This window comes from Triturus cristatus, chromosome 6 (genome assembly GCF_964204655.1).
Source record: "Triturus cristatus chromosome 6, aTriCri1.1, whole genome shotgun sequence".
Classification (NCBI taxonomy): Eukaryota; Metazoa; Chordata; class Amphibia; order Caudata; family Salamandridae; genus Triturus; species Triturus cristatus.
This window is the reverse complement of record NC_140589.1, coordinates 1,784,502,923-1,784,524,081: the sequence shown is the minus strand read 5'-3', so window position 1 is coordinate 1,784,524,081 and position 21,159 is coordinate 1,784,502,923. Positions and strand designations below refer to the sequence as shown.

At 42.3% G+C, this 21,159-nt stretch overlaps 1 protein-coding gene across 1 annotated transcript in view; it reads left to right on the top strand.

Annotated features, from left to right (window-relative positions):
- CHRNA2 (cholinergic receptor nicotinic alpha 2 subunit) overlaps window positions 1–18,729 on the top strand; it is a 144,688-nt gene extending 125,959 nt beyond the window's left edge. Inside the window, exons 6-7 of the mRNA XM_085613107.1 lie at window positions 6,286–7,399; window positions 16,926–18,729. Coding sequence (XP_085469233.1) covers window positions 6,286–7,399; window positions 16,926–17,051 — 1,240 coding nt within the window. The 3' untranslated portion in view covers window positions 17,052–18,729. The remainder of the gene's footprint in view (window positions 1–6,285; window positions 7,400–16,925) is intronic.
- The last annotated feature ends 2,430 nt before the right edge of the window (window positions 18,730–21,159 follow it).

Genomic DNA, 21,159 nt, shown 5'->3' with positions numbered 1-21,159 from the left:
TGTTCTCCCTGCAGATGTTCCTTTAGCTCTGAAGATGTTCCTGCTCTCCCTGCTGCTCTGGACATCTTCCTGCTCTCCATGCAGATGTTCCTTCAGCTCTGCAGATGTTTCTGCTCTCCCAGCAACTCTGCACATGTTCCTGCTCTCCCCGCAGCCCTGCAGGGTCAGGTGGTGCAAATTAAGCCTTGTGGCGACCAGTGGCCCCGGGCAACACAAGGGGAACATTTTTTCTTTTTTGGCACAATGCAGTGCAGCACCCAACATTTTTGCATTTTGCAAGGTGAATGAAGCAGCATAGAGTAATATTTATTAAAACATGGCCGGCCTGCTGCTGCTCTCCTCCCCTGTGCTGGTGCACAAATGTAGGGGCATATTTACAAGGAATTGGCATAGGGCAGTGTTGCAAATCATTTTGCTGCTCATCCCTATGCCAATTTGAAAGGACAGGAATGCACCATATTTACTAGATATGTTGCATTCCTGTCCTTTCAGCCAGTGCCAGCCCACATTTAGAAGCTGTGCGACAATGTTGGCACCCATGCACCATCGTGCAAGGGTGTCTGTGTGGTTAGCATGAATGTGTTTGTGCAGGAAGAGGTACCTTCCTGCACAAAAAAATCATGAGAGGCATTTTCTTCTTTCTATGTGTGCTGCAGAGAGGAAATGTAAAGCTTTCTCTTTGTTATGGCTGCTCTAGGGAGGCTCCAGGTTTTGGCACTGCCCCAGGTTTACCTGATGTAAATCTGGAGCAGTGTCAAATTCCATGGGTGTTGAGTGGAAACACCCACAGCAACACCCATGGAACGCAGTGGCAGCTGCCTCGGAACGGGGGTGGTGGGATGAAAAAATAAAAGAGAAACTTACCTTCTTGTTTGCCTCCTCACGTCTCTCCTCCATCCTAACTCCAGCACCGGAAGCACCCAGGCTCCCTGACTCCCCCAGCCAATCACGATGCAGCATGAGCAGCGTTGTGATTGGTCTGAGCAGCCTCTCTGGCCGCTCAGGCAGTATCTGAGATGCTGGGCATGTTCTCCACCGGGCTGTGATACACAGCCCAGAAGAGAACATGCTAAGTGTGCATGACTGTTTGACTAGCCCCAGGGGGCCGGCCAAGCTGTCATGCGCACTTAGGGAGTGCAAACCACTCCTTCTCCCTCTGACGGCGGGGAGCCCAGCCTTGCCCCACACCTAACATGGTTTTGAGTGGCACAGAAAAATAACATGATAACTTATTATCCCATTGAATACTTTATTTTGACCATAAAAGTGCAGCGCATACAATACAAAAGAAATAAAAACAGGCAAATAAATTCATTAACTGTGGGTTCGCCAAACCTTCCTTATGACAATCAGCACATTGTGTGTCCAAATGCGGGGATTGATAGCCGCATAAGATAGAAATCCAGAACAATTGATGATCCACAAACTCTGGGGAGAAGAGCAAAAAGTGCAAACGCATAGAAAGATAGAGCAGCCTGTTAAGAACAGGTTGTTAAAAACGAACACAGTCCATCTAAATGCCCGTAGAAGAAAGTTAATAACTATATGGTTTTGATGTCCAGGGCAATTAGTAGTCTGCGACCCATGCCTTGTATGCACTGTTCAGCGAGCAGTGGGGCGACGCTCTGATGGAACGCCTCTTTCACGCAGAGTGAGGCAAGGCTGCGACCTGCGCTGCTTTGACTTACTCCATATCTACAAGGCCATCAGAAGCCATATCTACAAGGCCATCAGAAGCCATATCTACAAGGCCATCAGAAGCCATATCTACGAAGCCATCAGAAGCCATATCTACAAGGCCATCAGAAGCCATATCTACAAGGCCATCAGAAGCCATATCTACAAGGCCATCAGAAGCCATATCTACAAGGCCATCAGAAGCCATATCTACAAGGCCATCAGAAGCCATATCTACAAGGCCATCAGAAGCCATGCAGGGCGGCTTTTTGTGGCCCGTAGATATGTCCAAGTCTTGTGGCCATCGAACCGCCACAAAAAGTGACATTCCGGTGGCGCACAGGGCTTGTAAATATGCCCCAGACTGACTAACGCCGCACACCTTGGCACCCTGCGCACAGGTGTATGCATGATGAATAGCACAGGTTTTGTACTTGAAGCCTACCCTTCTAGTACACAATCCTAAACCTAGACAAAACGCAAAGTAATCCACACATTGGATGTGTGCAGTGCAGTGTATTTATCCATGTTAAAATGCCCAGAGGGCTGAAATGTTTTTAGGAAACACATGCAAGAGTCTTGTGTTTCTTCTGAGTGACATTAAGCTCAGCTGCAACTACACAAGGAACAGCCACTAAAGAAGGAAGGAAAGTAAGGACAGATTTCACTCTAACAAAGGGAAGGAGCAGACCAGTCGGGCCTTATAAAAAGCTGGAAATAAGGCCCTGAAACCATTTTCTCACATGAGTAATAAGCCTGTGTAAAGAGCCATGCTACTGCAAGTGCTCTTATCAGCAGAGCACAATTCAGCTCCTCAGGGGAGTCAGGCAGGTCAAGGTTCAAGAGAGCCAATAGACACACAAACCTAAGATATGGTGCTGCCCTGCTGTCTCCCCAGCACGGGTGGCAAACGGGCTACCTAGTGCCACACCTACTCATCTTTGCACTATTGTCATGGCCACTTGAATGATGCAATTTTGTGGCCATTGCATTCTCCACATAATTGTGGATGTGCTGCAATTGCCGCATAATCCATCATCTGCTGCATAATCTGCTCTACCTCAAACTGATTAAAAGGAATTACAAATGCAGCAACAAGCATTGCCGCACAGTAAAAGGCCCTTCGCAAATGTTTACTGGTCACCTATCTCTTGCTTATTGCTATATTTAGATGTTAAATCCGTAATAATGGGGTGGGACCTTTGTCCAGACATTATTAACATGTGTAAAAATGACTAAATATTGAAGTAATACTATCACAAAATGCGCCACATTATGCCTCATAATTTGCTTTTTCTTGCCCCGTGATTGAGTCCACCCTGCTGCATTATTTGGTCCTGTCCTGCCACATAATTCCAGTTGCCCTGATTATAGTGCAAAGGTGTGTGTGTGTGATGTCTAGCATAGTTTTTTTGCCCAGTACAAAGTACATGCTTGTACATAGTTTATAACTTTTCTTCCCTTGCATGTGCCCAAAAGGTGCAGCACATGTACAATGTTTGACAGGTGAAATAAATCCGTTTCTCCTTGTTAGTGCCTGCTTTGAGAAGACATCCTTGTTTTTAGGCAATGCTAATGTTAGTGTATGGGGCTTTGCATTAAAAACTAAGGGTGGTAGTGTGGGAACGCGGTAACTCCCGTGATGGAAATTACCATAAACATCAGTTGCTTTACTGTATAGGCTACTTTCCTGCGCAAATAAAGTTTTGCACTGGGAACAAAGAACTCTAGCAACAATTTGTCACCTTTTGTGACTTTGCACAGGCGCATATTATTATTAAATCAGCCCCGTGGAGATACTAGAAATTTGAGGATCACTGGCACCAATCAAACCAGGTTAATGGTAAACATAACGAGGTTTATGAGGAAAAGAATATTGTAATTAAATATTTAAAGAATGGACGTAAGAGTCAGTGATACAAACTGACTGCATAAATGATTGTTAAACTGTGACTTTGGCTTTTACTGCCATCTAGTGGCTGTTATATATAATAAAGATAAAACACGCTTTCTTCGCATGTGCTCAGTTTAGGTATTGATTGAACGTTACCAGTTGAGAGGTTCGTGTTTTTTTTTTGTGTGTCTCGCGCGCTTTGTTTTATCAACATTCTGGGTTTTAATAGGGTTTATTTTCAAGCCCCTTGCGCCGTCCGTACCTCACTTTTTCCCATATGAAAAAGGACGCACTGGCGGCGCCAGAGGCAGTGTCACTTTTAAGATGGGGAAAAAGTGAGGTACCAGCGGCGTAAAGGGCTTGTAAATAAGCCCCTGCGTGTATATGTTGAATTACCAGTTGTGCAGCTACAAATAGTAGTTTCTACTGGATCCGGTTCAGACATATGTGTCTCTGGACATTGGTTTATATATGTGCAACAGGAAACCAAGGGGGATCCTAGTGTCTGAACCCTACACAAACTCTACAGCGTGTAAAACCCCAGTAACTATTTTAAGGATGCCAACAAGTCTCTCACCAGCAACTAGGAATCCAGTTATAACTCAGAAAGTGGCATTTTGTACCAGGGTACTCAGAGCACAAGTACAGCGAGCGGTGAAAGTTAAAAGTCCCAAACACTGCTACTCACAGCGCAGTGTTGGTTTGTGATAGATTGAAACCCGACTCAAACCCTGCTAGTGATCCGCGTGTTTTCAGTCCTCCTACGTAAGACTCGATGACGTAGACAATGGAACAGCTAAAGAAACTTGAATCCTCTATTTGCCTTCTATGCACCAGCTCATCACGTTATGTCCAAGTCTGTCATTAATAATAATTACTTTTTTGTACGTTCACAGACCAGGTTTGGTTTTAGAACACCGAGTACTCTCCTTCCTACAGGGCTCAAGTCCTAAAAAAGAAATGTGGGGACTAACTTAGCTAGGCAGTATGCAAGTGACATCACAGAGCATGACATCACGGCACGTGATATCATGGCGCAACATCACAGGAAGTGATATCACAACCCAGGATCTCACAGGAAGTGACAACACAAGAAGTAACATCAGATCTTAAGATTTCACACATGTTTAGCAGGTCTATCGTGAGTACGTTTAAGCGCATTATGAGATTTAAAAAATGAGATTGTGGGTCAGGGTTGTGCCAAAAAAGTGGCATAACCGGACGCAAAATCTAGGCTTCAACTTATACATTTATTTTTTACAAACACAACCACAAATAAATTGGCAACAAGTAGAAACTTGACAGTAAATCTGTTCCGCTTACTTGGCTGCAAAATCTGCATTTTAAAATATCTTATGAGATTAAAGCACCTGCTGCAGAGATCTTTGTGTGCTCAATAAAGATCAGCAAATAATAACAATGGTAAGAAAACTATGGAGGTCAACACATTTGTTGGCGAGATCTGTGTTTTGTCTCATCCCAGATTTGTATCAAAGTAGCCTAGAGGTTTATTGTGTCTCCTGCTAAGCACATCATGTAACATGCAAATTACGTGTTTTTATTTAATGTAAATAGTGGGTTACTGCTTTTAACACAGAGATCCTTTTGCTTGCTACTTGCAGTTCATAAACTGAAATCCTTCTAATATAGCACAGTTGACCTATGAAGGACTGATGACTCCTACACCCCCTTACATTCGGCCATTTTTACGGGCCGAGCTGGAATCTGCTAAGACCCCTGACCGCCGCAGGTTGCTGCTCAGAATGAAAGCAGACAACATGCAGGCGCTGCTGAAAGTGTCCGGGTGTCTGAAAATGACCCTGGGATGCATTCATCAGATTTCAGTAGGGTCTTTCTTGACAGGGTGGATTGCGTCCATCCTGTGAAAATAGTGGGTGGACGCCGTCTACCTGCGTGTACCCCTGGCTTGTGCCCTGCCTGCCTAGTCATTATGTGTCACTGCTCTATAGTCTGCTGTGATCACGAAACTGAGCATGGCACTACTAGACTTAAGACCTGGTAATACTGACACCAACTCTAACGTGGGCAGCACATGGGTCAGTTTGTCCCCTTGAAGCACCAGTGTTTTCTGGGTAAAAGTTCAAAACTTAAAGCTGTACTCCAAAGCAGGCAGCGCGTCTTTCAGTCGACTCCCTTGAAGCACTTCTATTTCCTGAGTAAAAGTTTTACATTTAAAGGAACCTATTGGTAACCCACTGATAAATTAAGAGGGGTAAGTGATACTGTAAGCGTGTCTACTGTTTGAATATGTCTCATGTTTATGGCAGACTTGTCAAGGTTGCCTTGTTAAGTTCCCCTTGAGTGGGAATCCTTTTTGTTTCTTTGCAGAATTTAATGGGTTTCTTTGTTGACGTTTCTTTATTATTATTTCAAACATAAAACATAGTCAATGTTCATACATAGGTTTGTACCATAAATGTATACTGTAGATTCATTTTTCTTAGTCCAAGGAAAGGATATGTCTGTTACATGTTCTCCTCTTGGATCTTCAGTTTTACAGCTTGAATATATTGACTACCCATTTAATACCCCAACTAACTCCCCCCTCCCCCTACCGGGTCCTACTAGATAGATATTAAGGTATTATTTGTTCATTAGTTTGGTTGTCCCCCCTTCCTGATATCTGACTTCGGTTATCAATTCTATTAGGATGTTCCCGCAGAATTTAATGGTGGTTCTTTCTTGTCTCCCAGTGCTGACGGTGAGTTTGCAGTGACACACATGACGAAGGCCCACTTGTTCCACATGGGGAAGATCCAGTGGGTGCCGCCCGCCATCTACAAGAGCTCCTGCAGCATCGACGTGACGTTCTTCCCCTTCGACCAGCAGAACTGTAAGATGAAGTTTGGCTCCTGGACCTACGACAAGGCCAAGATTGACCTGGAGAGCATGGAGCGCAACGTGGACCTGAAGGACTACTGGGAGAGCGGCGAGTGGGCCATTGTCAATGCCGTGGGCACCTACAACACCAAGAAGTATGACTGCTGCACGGAGATCTACCCAGACATCACCTACTACTTCATCATCCGACGGCTGCCTCTCTTTTACACCATCAACTTAATCATCCCATGCCTGCTCATCTCCTGCTTGACTGTCCTGGTCTTCTACTTGCCATCTGACTGCGGAGAGAAGATAACCCTCTGCATCTCGGTGCTGCTTTCCCTCACTGTTTTCCTCCTGCTCATCACAGAGATCATCCCGTCCACCTCCTTGGTGATTCCTCTGATTGGAGAGTACCTCCTCTTCACCATGATCTTCGTCACACTCTCCATCGTCATCACCGTGTTTGTGCTCAACGTGCACCACCGCTCGCCCAACACGCACAAGATGCCACACTGGGTGAGAACTGTCTTTCTCGACTTTATCCCTCGGTGGCTCTTCATGAAACGCCCGCCAGCACCCACGGAGGAGGCGGTGGTCACCCAGTACAACCCACCTGAGCTGAAGCTGAGCACCTCCAAGTACTGGATGGAAACTGACGTGGATGCAAAGTGGGGGGAGCCTGACTCGGAGATCCATCCCTGCCACATGAGGCAGATAGGCTCCCACAACCCTAACATGCAGTACCGCTGTGACAGCGGCCGCCTTATTGGAGCAGCTCAGAGCCACAGCCAGGGCCACGCGCAAGGTCACACGCAGAGCAAGAGTCACAGCCACAGCCATAGCCAGAGCCAGACACAACGTCCGAACAAGGTGGACAATGCAGCCTCAGAGTCCAGTCTCTTGCTGTCACCAAGTATCCTAAAAGCCCTCGAAGGGGTGCATTACATAGCAGACCACCTGAGAGCTGAAGACGCAGACTTCTCAGTAAGTTCTTGAAAACTAAAATTATTTGTGACTTTTCCTTAAACTCCTTAAACTCTTGCTTGATATATACACACACATATATGTATGTGTGTGTGTGTGTATAATGCTGTTTACAAATGAGTCATTTATTTAGAAGTGGTATCATAGAGGTTGGCATAATATAATTTACCCAGTGCCAATCTTCATTAAACTGAGTTCCGCATCCCTGTCCTTGCTAATAGAAATAGAAGACATTCAACCACACTTGTCACTGTAAGAAACATAACTTTGATCTGCCCCTCCCCTTTATATGGACACATGCTTGAGAACAACCATTCAGTTTTAGAAATCTAGATCATTCTGGTTCAGGAGTGAGGGACTAGGATATCAGTCAAGAGGAAGTATTACTGATATGAAATGTACACAATAAAAGTTTATCTCACTTCCCCATCACTGTGCTTATGCATTGATGATATACTAAAGCATAGTTACCTGCCTTGTGACATTTACTTAGCATTACCAGTAAGGAAACTGACATGCAAAAGGGGTAATGTGGAAAAAAAGCTTCCCACGTAGTAGAGTGCACTAATATTGAAAATACCACTGGGTGTGTTTCTATAACCTTTTTGCTTCACTCTAAGAATAATTGTGGCAGCATTACCTAGATTCAATGGGCTAATTACACAGAAATCTAAGTATGTTAAAAATTACTGACTGCCATTGTCAGTACAAGGACTGACAAGGGCAGTAGATAAGATCTTGGTAAGCTGATGCAAGTTTATTTTTTTTTAATGCAAGCATGTGCCATAAAAATAAATAGAAACAAAGAAAACCCAGTCACCTAAACATGGCTGCCATCGACTTGCAATCAGAAATATACACACACAAAAAACATTAATGTGGCTGTGTAACTTGTGATGCTTTCAAATAACAAGCCTTTCAATTATGCATGTATTATATAAATATTTGTGAAGGAGATGCGTGTAAATTTCTTCAAACCAAGCATTTAAATCACAGGCAGCCACCATGTTACAATGTCACTTCAACACTTTATATATGTTTATTCCAGGCACTGTACACAAGGAAAAAAGTTACCATCTAACTGGTCAAAATATATAGCCTGTGTTTAAAGTTAAGATTAAAAAAAACCACAGTGAACCAGATTTATCACTGAAAGAAAGGAATTATAATTATGTTACTGTGAACAATGCGCACTGGCTTTGTGCAGTCATTCAAGTTAAAAGGGTCCAATGGGTAAAGAGATCTGACCTATTGCCCCGTGCTTCACGCTTTATGCTATGGTGAGTGAATAGAAAATGTAAAAAGCAATTTAACAGACCAGTGGATGAAGCCTGCTGACCAAAAGCCCATAAAAAGCAATAGTCTGGTACTAAAAGGCCAGTCCTAAAAACAACATGCTTGTATTTACCATATGAATAAAGATAGTTTCAGTATGCATAGAGACAATATTAATAGGAATTATACCATGCAAACAATCCATAACATGGAATTTCAATTTCTATATTTTCATCTTTTAAAGCCAAAGCATCCAGATGTAGTTCTGACTAAAATGGCACACACCACAAATAAACCCGGTTTTCTTCATCTTCCGCCCATCAAGTACAAACCTCGTTGCTTACTGGCTTTGCCTAATCCTCAGCGAGTGTGACACATAGCATCTAAACTCACATAGGTGATTTTTTACAGCACATCTTTAATGATTGTCTTGCTGCAAGGCCGCTTACCAGCACCAACTGGTCTATTTGGTTTCTAGTACTGCTAGTGGCAATCCTTAATTTACATCATGGTGTGTCCATCAACATACCAATAATGTGTAAAATCCTCAGCAGAAACTAAAATTCCTAATTTGCCTTCTAAATGTCAGAATTTTTGACTAGATGTAGTGGGCAAATCTAGAACGCTAATATGTTTTGATTCCTGGAGCTCAAAACATCTAGTAGTGCATAAGAAATCTAAATAGCTATTGTTCCTGTGATATGTTAGGCTATGCGAATAGTTACTTAATAAAGTGCACTTGCTCCAAGTAGTCTTGTAGTGATAGGAAACGTCGTTAGTTGTCCTATATGGCAACTTTCATATATCAAAGTTAAAATGCATTTATTCAAGAGATTCCTCTCTATATGTTGAGCAAAACTTGTAAAAGCAAAACTGCTTTGGGATTTTTACCCAATTCAACGAAATGCTCAGTATTAAAGTCATTTCTTCGACAATGGAAAAATATTTATATGTAAAAGATAAACATTTATATTTTCAACGACCAGGGAGGTCCAAAACATTTACATTTTCCACATATACAGGTACCTATTTGTCTTTCCAGGGAGAACATGCTGGCTATGAGAAATCCTAATGATCCTTTCACACTCACTCATTTTAGTGATCGCATTACTGAACTACAATATACTTGGTAATTCATTCAGTCAAGCATAGTAAAATGGATAACAAACCTTTGCTGAATATCTGGAACTTGGTCAGAACATCACAAATTCTTCTTACAAAATGTAGTTATGATTATCTACTCATTCAGAACATCATCATTATTATTTATATTCTTTCTATCCAAATCAAACTTTAAGGATAGTATGAAAATGGAAGAATTTAGAGGGTGTAAATGACATCAGTAAAAAGAAGACCAATACTGGGACAGAAGGTTGAGGGGAAGAAGCCCACATTTAATCACCAAACATTATCATTAGTTATCATTCACTTGAAACAAATTGAGTTAAGCATCATCAAATGTTTTTTTTCTATGTTGTATTCTATAAGAAGCCTTCTCCACACGAACTATTGACCAACACTTTCAATCCACAGAGAGTTATGTTATTGGCATCCAGAACTATAAGACTTCTCTCTTAACTTTCAATGTCGGGTAATACTTCAAAACATGTAGATCCCAATTTATGTTAAAATGTAACTTCTCAAATTTTGAAAAAAAGAGTCAAAGCTTACACACAAGCAAACATGACACGCATAAATAATAGTGGCCTTTGGAACCAGGAAAACAAAAAAGAACAGAGAAGAAATAAAGGAAATGAAGAAGGAACACACAGGGGCATGGGATGGTTTACTCCACTGAAAAACAATGGTGTGAGAACAGAAAAAATCAAAACAAAAGAAAACAGCAGATCAAACACAAAAGAGAAAGTAGCAACAAATAAAGAAATAAACTAATAGATAAATAAAAAAGATAACACAAATAAAGTGGGTGTGAGAAGAAGGGAACTAAAGAAGAATACGCTTCAAGTGTTAAATAAAGAAGTACAGGCAGAAAGAAGTAAATAATTTAAAAAATGCAAAAAGAGAAATAAAAAATATTGGGTACATTCTAAAATCCACAAGCTTGCACGTTCTCTAAATCTAATACTTTTACAGGTGCAGCCTCAAAAAGCTAGGCTACTAGCATAATCATTTTGATGACCACAATATGAAAATCATTATTTATTTTAACAGATTCTACACATGTGGGCCAGCACATTGTTAGCTTGTGTTAAACTCCAAAACAGATTACATTTAATTAATCCATGTTTATACATTCCTTTCCAGTGTCTCTAATAAAATAAAAAGAATTGTGCTGCACCCACACGATCTTTAAATCCTTAGAACACCTCCTAGTTTTCTTACAGATGTTAGACAGCATTAGATATACTATATCATAATCCATTTTCTCCAACTAATCCTTTCCCTATTTTAAGATATTTGAATTTGTGTAGGGCAAGGTAAGTTTATATGTCCAATTAGTTTATTTTCGTAAACATAGGGATGTCTATTCTTGTTCTTCATTTTCATTTCATAGATAGTTCACAGAGGGGTTAACAATATACATGGTAAAACGCAGAATCTTATTCTAAACTGTATTATTGGTGACTTTTTGCCCAAATGATGTAAAACATGTTGATGCAAATATTCAGAAAAGAAACTAAATGGGTGTGTTTAATTCAAAGCCATTTCTTTTGATTACTTGATAATCTAATATATGGTTATCATATGTCCGTGCATCTTTGTGCTAACCCAGTGAAAATTGCCTGTCCGGCAGCTCTAATGCATGAGACAGACAGAGATATTTATTTATTCACAAGAGTAGCTTTTGAAAAGGACATAAGATATGATCTCTGAGATGTATTCTTTATCAAGTAAAGTCGCACTCTTCAAGTCCCAATTATTTACTTTGCAGTATTAGTTCACTTCATGATATAAGTTCACATCTCTTATTGAATTCTCCATAGGTTCCCCTCACATGCAGTGTGGTCATAGAGAGTCATGGGTTTATACTACTGTTCAATTTAAAAGTGTGGAAAACCTAATTAATTTTTTTCCATGTATGATTAATATAGCATTACTGCTAATGCTCTGAGCAGATTTGTTATCCTTGAAAATGTATTCATTTTAAAATTAATTGTACACCAAGTAGACAAGTTGAAAGCTTTCTATAGAACATTTTTTTGTTCTTAAAAGTGTTTAAAAATTCACCTGTGATGTTTTTTTACAGTCCCCAAGGAAAACAATTCTCAACTGCACAAATAAATCTATAATCAATTTAATATTTTAGTTTGGATAATGTGGTCTGAATTACATATTGGATTGAGGAAAAAGCTGAGGAATAGTTTTCTCGAGCTTTGATACAAATATAAGCTTTTTATCCACATACATAAGATCTTTAAACACTTCACTGAGTAATGTTATATCAGATATGTAATTTTTATTTAATGTTGCTTTGCTAATGCTGTTGTTACTATGGTGGACATTAAAGGCGCGAGCGAGTGTGACACTGAGCCACGTTCCAAGGCATATTATGAAAATGTCAGACCAAATTGTTTATCTAAATACAAGTTTCTTGTTGATTGTAACCAATGTATACTATCTCTATGAATAGTTTATTAAATACTTTTTTCTAGAATATTCTAAATATAAAAATCTAGCTAACTCTATGAAGAGTTTGGCATTATATACCACTATGTTCAGAACACAAAAATAATCTGGTAATTGTATACTCCTTATTTCTTAACAAAATCTGTTCTCATGTTGACTAGGTTATTCATTAACTTCTGCAGTCTGTTAACTACAATTATAGCATGTATTTTGCCATTCATACCAATATGAGAAAGCTGCAAATAGTTGCCAAATTCTTCAGCTAGTTTACTTTTGTAATTACTGCTGGCTTGACAAAGTGTGACATATTACAGTTAATAATATTGCCTTTATGTGCTTGTGGCAAATACTTATAAATACTTAACTAAATGACTCAAACTCAACAGGCAGATCATCAAAACCTGGGGAATATCCCCTTTCCATTTGTTTAATAGCCGCAGCAATCTCATGATTTTTTTAAGAGACCAGGCAGGTTTTGGCTTCCTCCCCAACTATAGTACAAAATTGGAAGTAATTGAAGAAATTGCCACATTGTGAACATCTAGATGCAAAAGCTTCAGAGAACAAGTTTCTTAATAATCATGAAATTAATTTACAATATCTCTGATATCTTCTACAGTTATCCTCAACTTACCTATAAGTTTGTTTCAGCCTGAAAAGAGCACATTCTATTCTAGCCAATGTTTCCTTGTTTATTTAAAATGTATATTTGGCTACCGTCCTAAGACTCTCCTGCACAATCCCTACTTCCTTTTCAGCACTCCCTCTCTTGGTTTACTACAAACATTCCCAGAGTACTTAAACCAATTTGGCAATTGTTGTCTTCCATCTGGAAGATCTCTGCCTTGTTCTGTAGCCACGTTGCCCACAAACAACGCTCCCAACGACCGCACCAACACCCCCCACCACCACCCTCAGCGCCTGGACCCAGATCAACACAGAAGACACCATCTGCACGATGAACTCTATCCACTCCGGATCTCCGACCGACCCCTGCCCCCACCACGTCTTCAACAAGGCCGACGCTGTCATCGCACCCCACCTGCGGGACATCATCAACACCTCCTTCGACACCGCCACCTTCCCTGAGAGCTGGAAACACGCCGAACTCAGCGCCCTACTAAAGAAACCAACAGCGGACCCCACCGAACTCAAGAATTACCGCCCCATCTCGCTCCTCCCGTTCCCAGCCAAAGTCATCGAGAAGACCGTCAACAAGCAGCTGGCTGCCTTCCTCGAGACAAATGGATCCCTCGACCCCTCACAGTCTGGCTTCCGAGCCAACCATAGCACCGAGACCGCCCTCATCGCTGCCACCGATGACATCCGAGCCCTGCTGGACAACGGTGAGACAGCGGCCCTCATCCTCCTAGACCTCTCTGCGGCGTTCGACACTGTTTGCCACCACACCCTAGTGCAGCGCCTGAGCAACATCGGAATCCAGGGGAAGGCACTGGAATGGATCATCTCCTTCCTCGCTGGAAGGACACAGAGAGTTCGCCTACCACCGTTCAGATATGCAGCCACGGAAGTCATCTGCGGCGTTCCCCAGGGCTCCTCGCTCAGCCCCACCCTCTTCAACGTCTACATGAGCCCCCTTGCGGCCATCGCACGCCAACACAACCTCAACATCATCTCCTACGCCGACGACACCCAGCTGATCCTCTCCCTGACCAACGACCCAGCCGCCGCCAGAACCAACCTCCACGAAGGGAAGAAAGACGTAGCCGAGTGGATGACGACCAGCCGCCTGAAACTGAACTCAGACAAGACGGAAGTCCTCATCCTGGGCTCCTCGCCCTCCGCCTGGGACGACTCATGGTGGACCCCAGCCCTGGGCACCGCACCCAAACCGACAGACCACGCACGCAACCAGGGCTTCATCCTGGACTCCTCCCTCTCCATGACCAGACAAGTCAACGCCGTCTCCGCGTCCTGCTTTAACATCCTGCGCATGCTACGGAAGATCTTCCGGTGGATCCCCACCGAGACTAGGAAGACGGTCACCCAGGCCCTCGTCACCAGCCGACTGGACTACGGCAACGCCCTCTACGCCGGAACCACCGCCAAGCTCCAGAAGAGACTCCAGCGGATCCAGAACGCCTCAGCCAGACTCATCCTCGACATCCCCCGACGCAACCACATCTCCGGACATCTGAGAGACCTGCACTGGCTCCCCGTCAACAAGAGAATCACCTTCCGTCTCCTCACCCACGCACACAAAGCCCTACACGACCAAGGCCCGAGCTACCTCAACAACCGCCTCAACTTCTACGCTCCCAAACGCCAACTTCGATCGACCAACCACGCCTTCGCCGCCGTCCCCCGCATCCGAAGAGCAACAACAGGAGGAAGGTCCTTCTCCTACCTGGCCGCCAAGACCTGGAACACCCTCCCTACCGACCTTCGCCTGACCCAAGACCACCTCTCCTTCAGGAAGAAACTCAAGACCTGGCTGTTCGAGCAGTAGCGGCACCTCACCCCCCCCCCCCAAGCGCCTTGAGACCCTCCGGGTGAGTAGCGTGCTCTATAAATGCCTTGATTGTTTGATTGATTGATGGAGCTAAGGTGTCATTTCTGTCAGGAATAAAAGTGTTTTTCTCTTCTTTGGATGGGGCTAGAACGTTTAGGAGGGCATTGGGCTCAAAGCTTGCATTCCCTGACGGCTCCATTGGACATTTCCAAGCCAAAGAAAGAAATATGAAAGCGGTCCGTTGTTCTGCAAGCTGTTTCTGTCTTTATCCAAGATGGCTAATCCCTACTAAGTAGCCACTTGCTTAAACACCCCTGCCTTCCTGTTGTTAAAGACCAAGCCATTGTCTTCCAGGGAGAATATCATTATCAAATCAGCCACGGATGCCACTGAGAGGCAAACTAGTTCCAAATCTGTATTCTTATTGGCAGCTCAAAGTATTTATTCTGAAAGTTACTTTTCGTAAATGGCATTAACAATCTTCTTTAACCATTGAATTCGATTTTTGAAACTAGATAAAAATATCTTTTAATCATTGTTCTAGCATTTCCAACTCATATATTTGTGAACGTGGTTTAATTCATATTTAGGCCTGTTACTTGAAAATATGGTTTTACCGTCGCACTGAAAACAGATTTATGGGTAACTGTTCCCTGTGAGCACATGCTCTTCCTAATGTGCAGTATGCCACATTTACATATGAAACACCAAGGCATGTGGACTTACAAGGCACCCTTTGGGGTGACGTAGCTAATCTATAAAAGTCTTTTTTATTTCTACATGGCAAATGCATTTATCGCTGCCATGCGTCACTGCAGTGCTTTTAATCTGCAATCCAGTTAGAGCACTATGAAGCCATATATTGTGTCACATACGTATTGATGTAAATATCCACTTCAGCTGTTAAGCCATTTAACTTCCAAACCACTGTTGCGGTTTCTGTGTCAGCCTATAGTGGTCTTACAGGAAATTGAAATACACCAATTTGGTGAAACCAATTTTATAATAAATTTGTAAAGACAGAACTTACACACTGTGCTATTGAATGCCAGTATCACAATGTCAAAATAGCAGCAAAAAGAGATTTTTTTAAAAAGATGACAAATCCTGGGTGCAATGCCAAAAAAGCAGATTTCATAATACACAACACAAGAATTTCCAGCTCTGTTTGAGTCCCTTTATTAAGGTTATTTAATATTGCACATCATTGCTTTTTTGATTCTTTAAACTCAAGTTCAGTCTTTTTAACTTTCAGTATCAGTTCCCCGACAAATTTCATGATACAGGAAAGTTATTTGTCAGGAGGTATGCATTTTCTCTTTTATATTCCTCTGAATTTAAAGTAAAAAGAAAGAAACAATACACCTTTAATTGTATGAAAGTAGAAATATCTCATTATGCCACACCGTGCCCACCTGTTCTCACACACTTTGGGTTATGAGCAATTGACTAACAAGATTGCGCCCTCCATCTGGCTGTTCAGTTCACTTTCTCTATATTAACTCGCTTCTACTTTCCATAGCCCTAAAGAGTCAATCTAACCCATGTGTCAAGTTAAAATCTTTCTATATCTTGTGTGGACCCTCTGAGGACACAGCTCACTAGGTGATATTTAAATCCTTCAATTTAAGGGCAGTAAGGCTTTTTATCCAGTGAGTCTTAACTGAAGTTTTGGATATTAGAACTGGTTTTGAAAAGAGATGGTGGCAAAAATTGTGGTCTAGTGCTTCTACATAGGGAAGCATACTGGGCGAGACACTTAAAAGATTTCCAAGATTTTTTATTACATAAAGATTACTAGACTGTGTGCTCCATGTGGCCTTTTATCCTTCAACTCCCACACATGCACCATCTCCAATCTACCCACATCAAACAAACAACTTTCTGTTCAGTTGCATTGAAGTGTATCCTTTACATGATAGGCAGGAGGACATTGTGCAATTGTCTTTAACTTATTCTGCTAAAACAGCTTAGAACGGATAGAAAACTGGCTTAAAGACATGACATATTCAGGTCACACAATGCAACTTCAACCACCTTTCCCATTTCCCACTCGTATTATTGGCGCCGATTAGAAAGCAACTCCATATTTCTGGAGCCAAGGAAATGTTGTGTCCTATAATATTTATCTATAAATGGAAATGTGAGGTGTTTGCAGGCCCTTCTAATGTCCAATATGCTTCATTGCAGGTAAAAGAAGACTGGAAGTATGTTGCCATGGTGATTGACCGAATATTCCTCTGGATGTTCATCATCGTATGTTTGCTTGGGACCATTGGACTTTTCCTCCCACCTTTTCTGGCCGGAATGATATAGGGTTGGTGTGGCCTTTAGGGTGTCGCCGAAGCCAGGCTCATGACCTGGTGTAACCTCCGTTTGTAGTGGATATTCCATTGGTAGGGCCATATGCCCTACACATGAGGAGGCCAACGGCTGAGCAAACATCAGACAGGTCATGTAGCGTTCTAAGGTTTATTCACTCGCAGGTAAGGTCAGCAACGCAGCAAGCACTTCACTTGCTGGGCAGTACCAAGAGAGTAAAGCAAGTGACCGGTGTACTGTGTGCGCGCGTGCCTCTCTATGGTCTCAGTGGGGACAGCACGTGTGGGTTTGTGGTGTGCGGTGCAGATCACGGCATGCAGGATCCAGTCTGCCCTACTTATACGCCACAAGATTCTCTCTTGGAGAAGGGGATATTGATGGATCTTGATCCAATAGCATTCAGCTGTGCAAGGTTCTTAATATTTTAAATCATATTTAAAGAGTCACCATAAGGGGCCGAGAGTCAGGTCAACTACCACGTTTCAGGTTCTCTCCCCGTAAACAAGGGAAAACCCCCCTGCAATTTGAATTCATATTTCTGTACTTTTTTGTATGAAAAAACATTTTGCATGGACACATTTTCAGGTTCGCAATGGAAATTCAGTTGCCTATTCTGTAAAACGTCAAGATATTTTTCAACATCAAGGGCCACCAAGAACGCTCATAGAGTTCACTGCAGGCCTTTCACTCTAGGTAACAGTACTTAATTTGAGCCGGGGCTTTCCGGTGCTAAGCACCGGCACTTAATTGGTTTCCGATGCTTGGCACCGGCACCAAATTGTCAACACCATATTTAGAACAGTCCACCACATGGTGGCGCTGCTCATCTAATTTAGAGAGGTGCAGAACAATGGTAGTTTAAGCATACAATATACATTAAAATTGTTAATACCTGCCTCCCCAGCCATTGCTTTAGCTTTGGGGACCTGGAATAATCTGAACTGACACATTTACATGCGAGAGAGATGGATAGTAGTTGTTTTGGCAGCGATGACAAGGGAGATGGGTGGTACAAGCAGCAGTGACCTCCTGGTCAGAGCCCTGGCACTTAATATTCTACAAATTAAGCACTGCTAGGTAACAACATTAACTTATATACTCCTTTCAGTGCTATGTCAGTTCTAGTAAAGTAGAGCAATATACTGGATTTTTGAGCAACTAGGCAAAAAGGAAGCAGAGCGTGGAAGTCATTACAATGAAGTATTTGTCACACAGGTTAACCCTCAGGCACACACACAAATCGCTGCAGACACATACAGACAATTCACACATACTTGAAATAAAATGTAAAAGTACAATCACAAGGCGATAAAGCACACAGACCAACACATATCCTCAATAAAACATTACATTCTAATCACTAACAAACACACATAATTAAAACTCAGAAAGACGCATCCGAAAAAAAATATGAAACTGCATTGCAAGGAAATCGCAAACAATGGGAAAAGATGGATCAAAACTTTTCCAGAGGCAAAGGCTGTTTAGAAAACCACAATAGTCAGTATATGATATTGATTGTAAGATGTCATGAATCGCTTGGGGAGTACTCCTGTGTTGCAGGAAGATACAATGTTCTTATCCAAGTGTTTTTAATTGGGAGCTAATTTAAAAAGTAACAATGTAACTGAATGTGCGCAGAGGGACATTTTTCACCAACATGTGCTGAAAACCCTGCAGAAAAAGATGAATAAATACCTTCTGCACACTACAACTAGTGTACGACCTGTTGCATAAAAATAAAGCTTTGTGCTGTTGTCCTGTGAACAGTGTGTGTCCGTCAGATGCCAGTGGTTTTGAATGGATTGTCAAGTGGTTGCTGGATGAGATGCTTGTGAGAGTTCACGTGTTTGTGTACATTGTGGGTTTACCGACAAACCATCCTAAAGAGTGACAGGTGACACACGTTTGAAGAATTTAGCAGGATCAGAGTGGTCTCTTTCACGAATTGTCAACCTATCGGCACTATTTAACCCATCGGGGCACCACTACGCTGGGAGCATAGTCGCGTGTGCGCCACTTGAGTTCTTTCAACTACATTGCATTCTGTATCCTTGCTTTTATGGGACGATAGGTACATGCTCTCTTTCTTGTATGAGTATTCAGTATTAATTTCAGGTATGTGTTGCAACCTAGAGCGTATCTTGAGAGCAACGGAGCCATGAACAGAGAGCTCGGCGCCAGAGAAGATACAATCAACGGGAGATGGTCAGGAGTAGATTGTCGAGTCTGTGCACCTTAAATATGGGAGCATTTAATTGGTCTATTTCCTAATACTTCTTGAAAGATGGGCATGGCATTCAATGAGTACTCAAGCAAAGGACCGACAACTCCCAATGCTTGTTTTTTTCTGACGTGACTTCACAAGCCAGCTTCCTACTTGTTGTGACAGTAGCACCCCAGGCAAGCCACACGTGGCAGTCAAGATTTAGGATGGGTGCTAGTCACAATCAAATGATGCACTCCTGCACCAGACAAAATCAAAGGCTCAACATCTGGAATCATCTTTGTAAATATCTCTACAGCCTTACATCACAAGATATTCTTAATGAACATAACAAGTGTATTTGTAAAGCGCACGTTCAACCGGAGGCATCTTGGCACTGAATAACAGATGTTTATTGTTACCCAACTCAATGGTTCTCATTTTATCGACCTCAGATGGATGAAAGTCTGAGTGGACCCGCCGGGATTTGAACCTGTGACCATGAGGTCGAACACAAGCCCTTGCAGTAGACGCATTAGTCCGCTGAGCCACCAGACTAGGCTAATGAAGGATGCTGGTCCTGCAGCTGCTGTGCTGAAGTCTACAGAGTGGCTGCTTACAGTTCTAGATGATGCTGCCCAGACGACTCAGGTCAAACAGTAAATGAGAACAGTAAAAATGTAGGTGTTTTCTGAGCCAAGGGAGCACGCTTTTGTTCAGCCAGTAACGTAGAGAAGGAACTGTTCTGAGTGGTGAAAGAGTTTTCTCAACATTTGACCCCAGAACGTAAGGGTGCGCCATTCCCAACAAATATGGGGGAAATCTCTCTTTTGTGAGGTGAATTTTGCAACCATTCGCAGTGATATCACGATTATGCCTTCTGTGGTATATTCACATGTTCTATTATGGGCCTTACTAGGCCAGATTTAATATGGATTTGTTCTGGCACTTGTGTGACACATAGGAGCAGAAACAGCAGCGTTTATCATCTTTCCCGCACCAAAGCTATTTTGCACGGAAAGGTGATGGAGAGTGCAGTACCACAAATGCTTTGCCCAGCAGAGCACCAAATCCAAAATAAATATATCGAAAGGGAGCCTTAAGGGGGGGTACAACACAAGCACGCCTAGGATCCAGATATACAGAAGAAGGTTAATGCCACGAACCTTGACATGGCTGTGAGAAAGCCGCAGGCTTGCGTTCATTATGGGTTGAAACATGTTGACTATTAACCTTCTTCTGTAAAATACGAACAAAAAGTACAGAGAGAAAAAAGAAGATATCGCGCGAGAAGATACTTTGTGCTCTTTCCTATTTGTTCGAGGAATACACTTGGAATTTTGGTGTGCATAATCATGGTCATATGTACATATTTCACTTTGCATAGGACAGTGATCTCAACCCATACTAGGGTTGTAATTTACACCATCTATTTAAATCTTATTTTGCACTAGCTAATTTTGGAGACTGGTAGCTTTAGGGCCCTTGCCACAAATCCATAGTGTTCAATATCCACCTTCTTCCTCTCCCACAGCTCATTCAGTTGCCTTCAAGTTTGATTGGGAGCCAGTGGTGACCAGATTTGGGGTTTGAATGGTATATATTCGTAGCTGGATAATTTCGCATTAGATTAAACTAAATTCAATGAAGCCATGATAGTCAAGAAAACCAACCATTTGTTGCCCCAAAAAGTGTAGCCAACTAGACTGGACCAACGCCTGTGTCATAACTGTGAAATGTGGATGAAACCTTCAGTATATTATGTGATGCCCTCAGATTCAGGTGATGATGACTTCTGCTTGCTTTTGAACTTAAAAGTGTAAAACCACATTCTCTCTCTACTATAATGAGGCTGTATATTCAGAGATAACTCATACACATTCAGCAACCTGATCA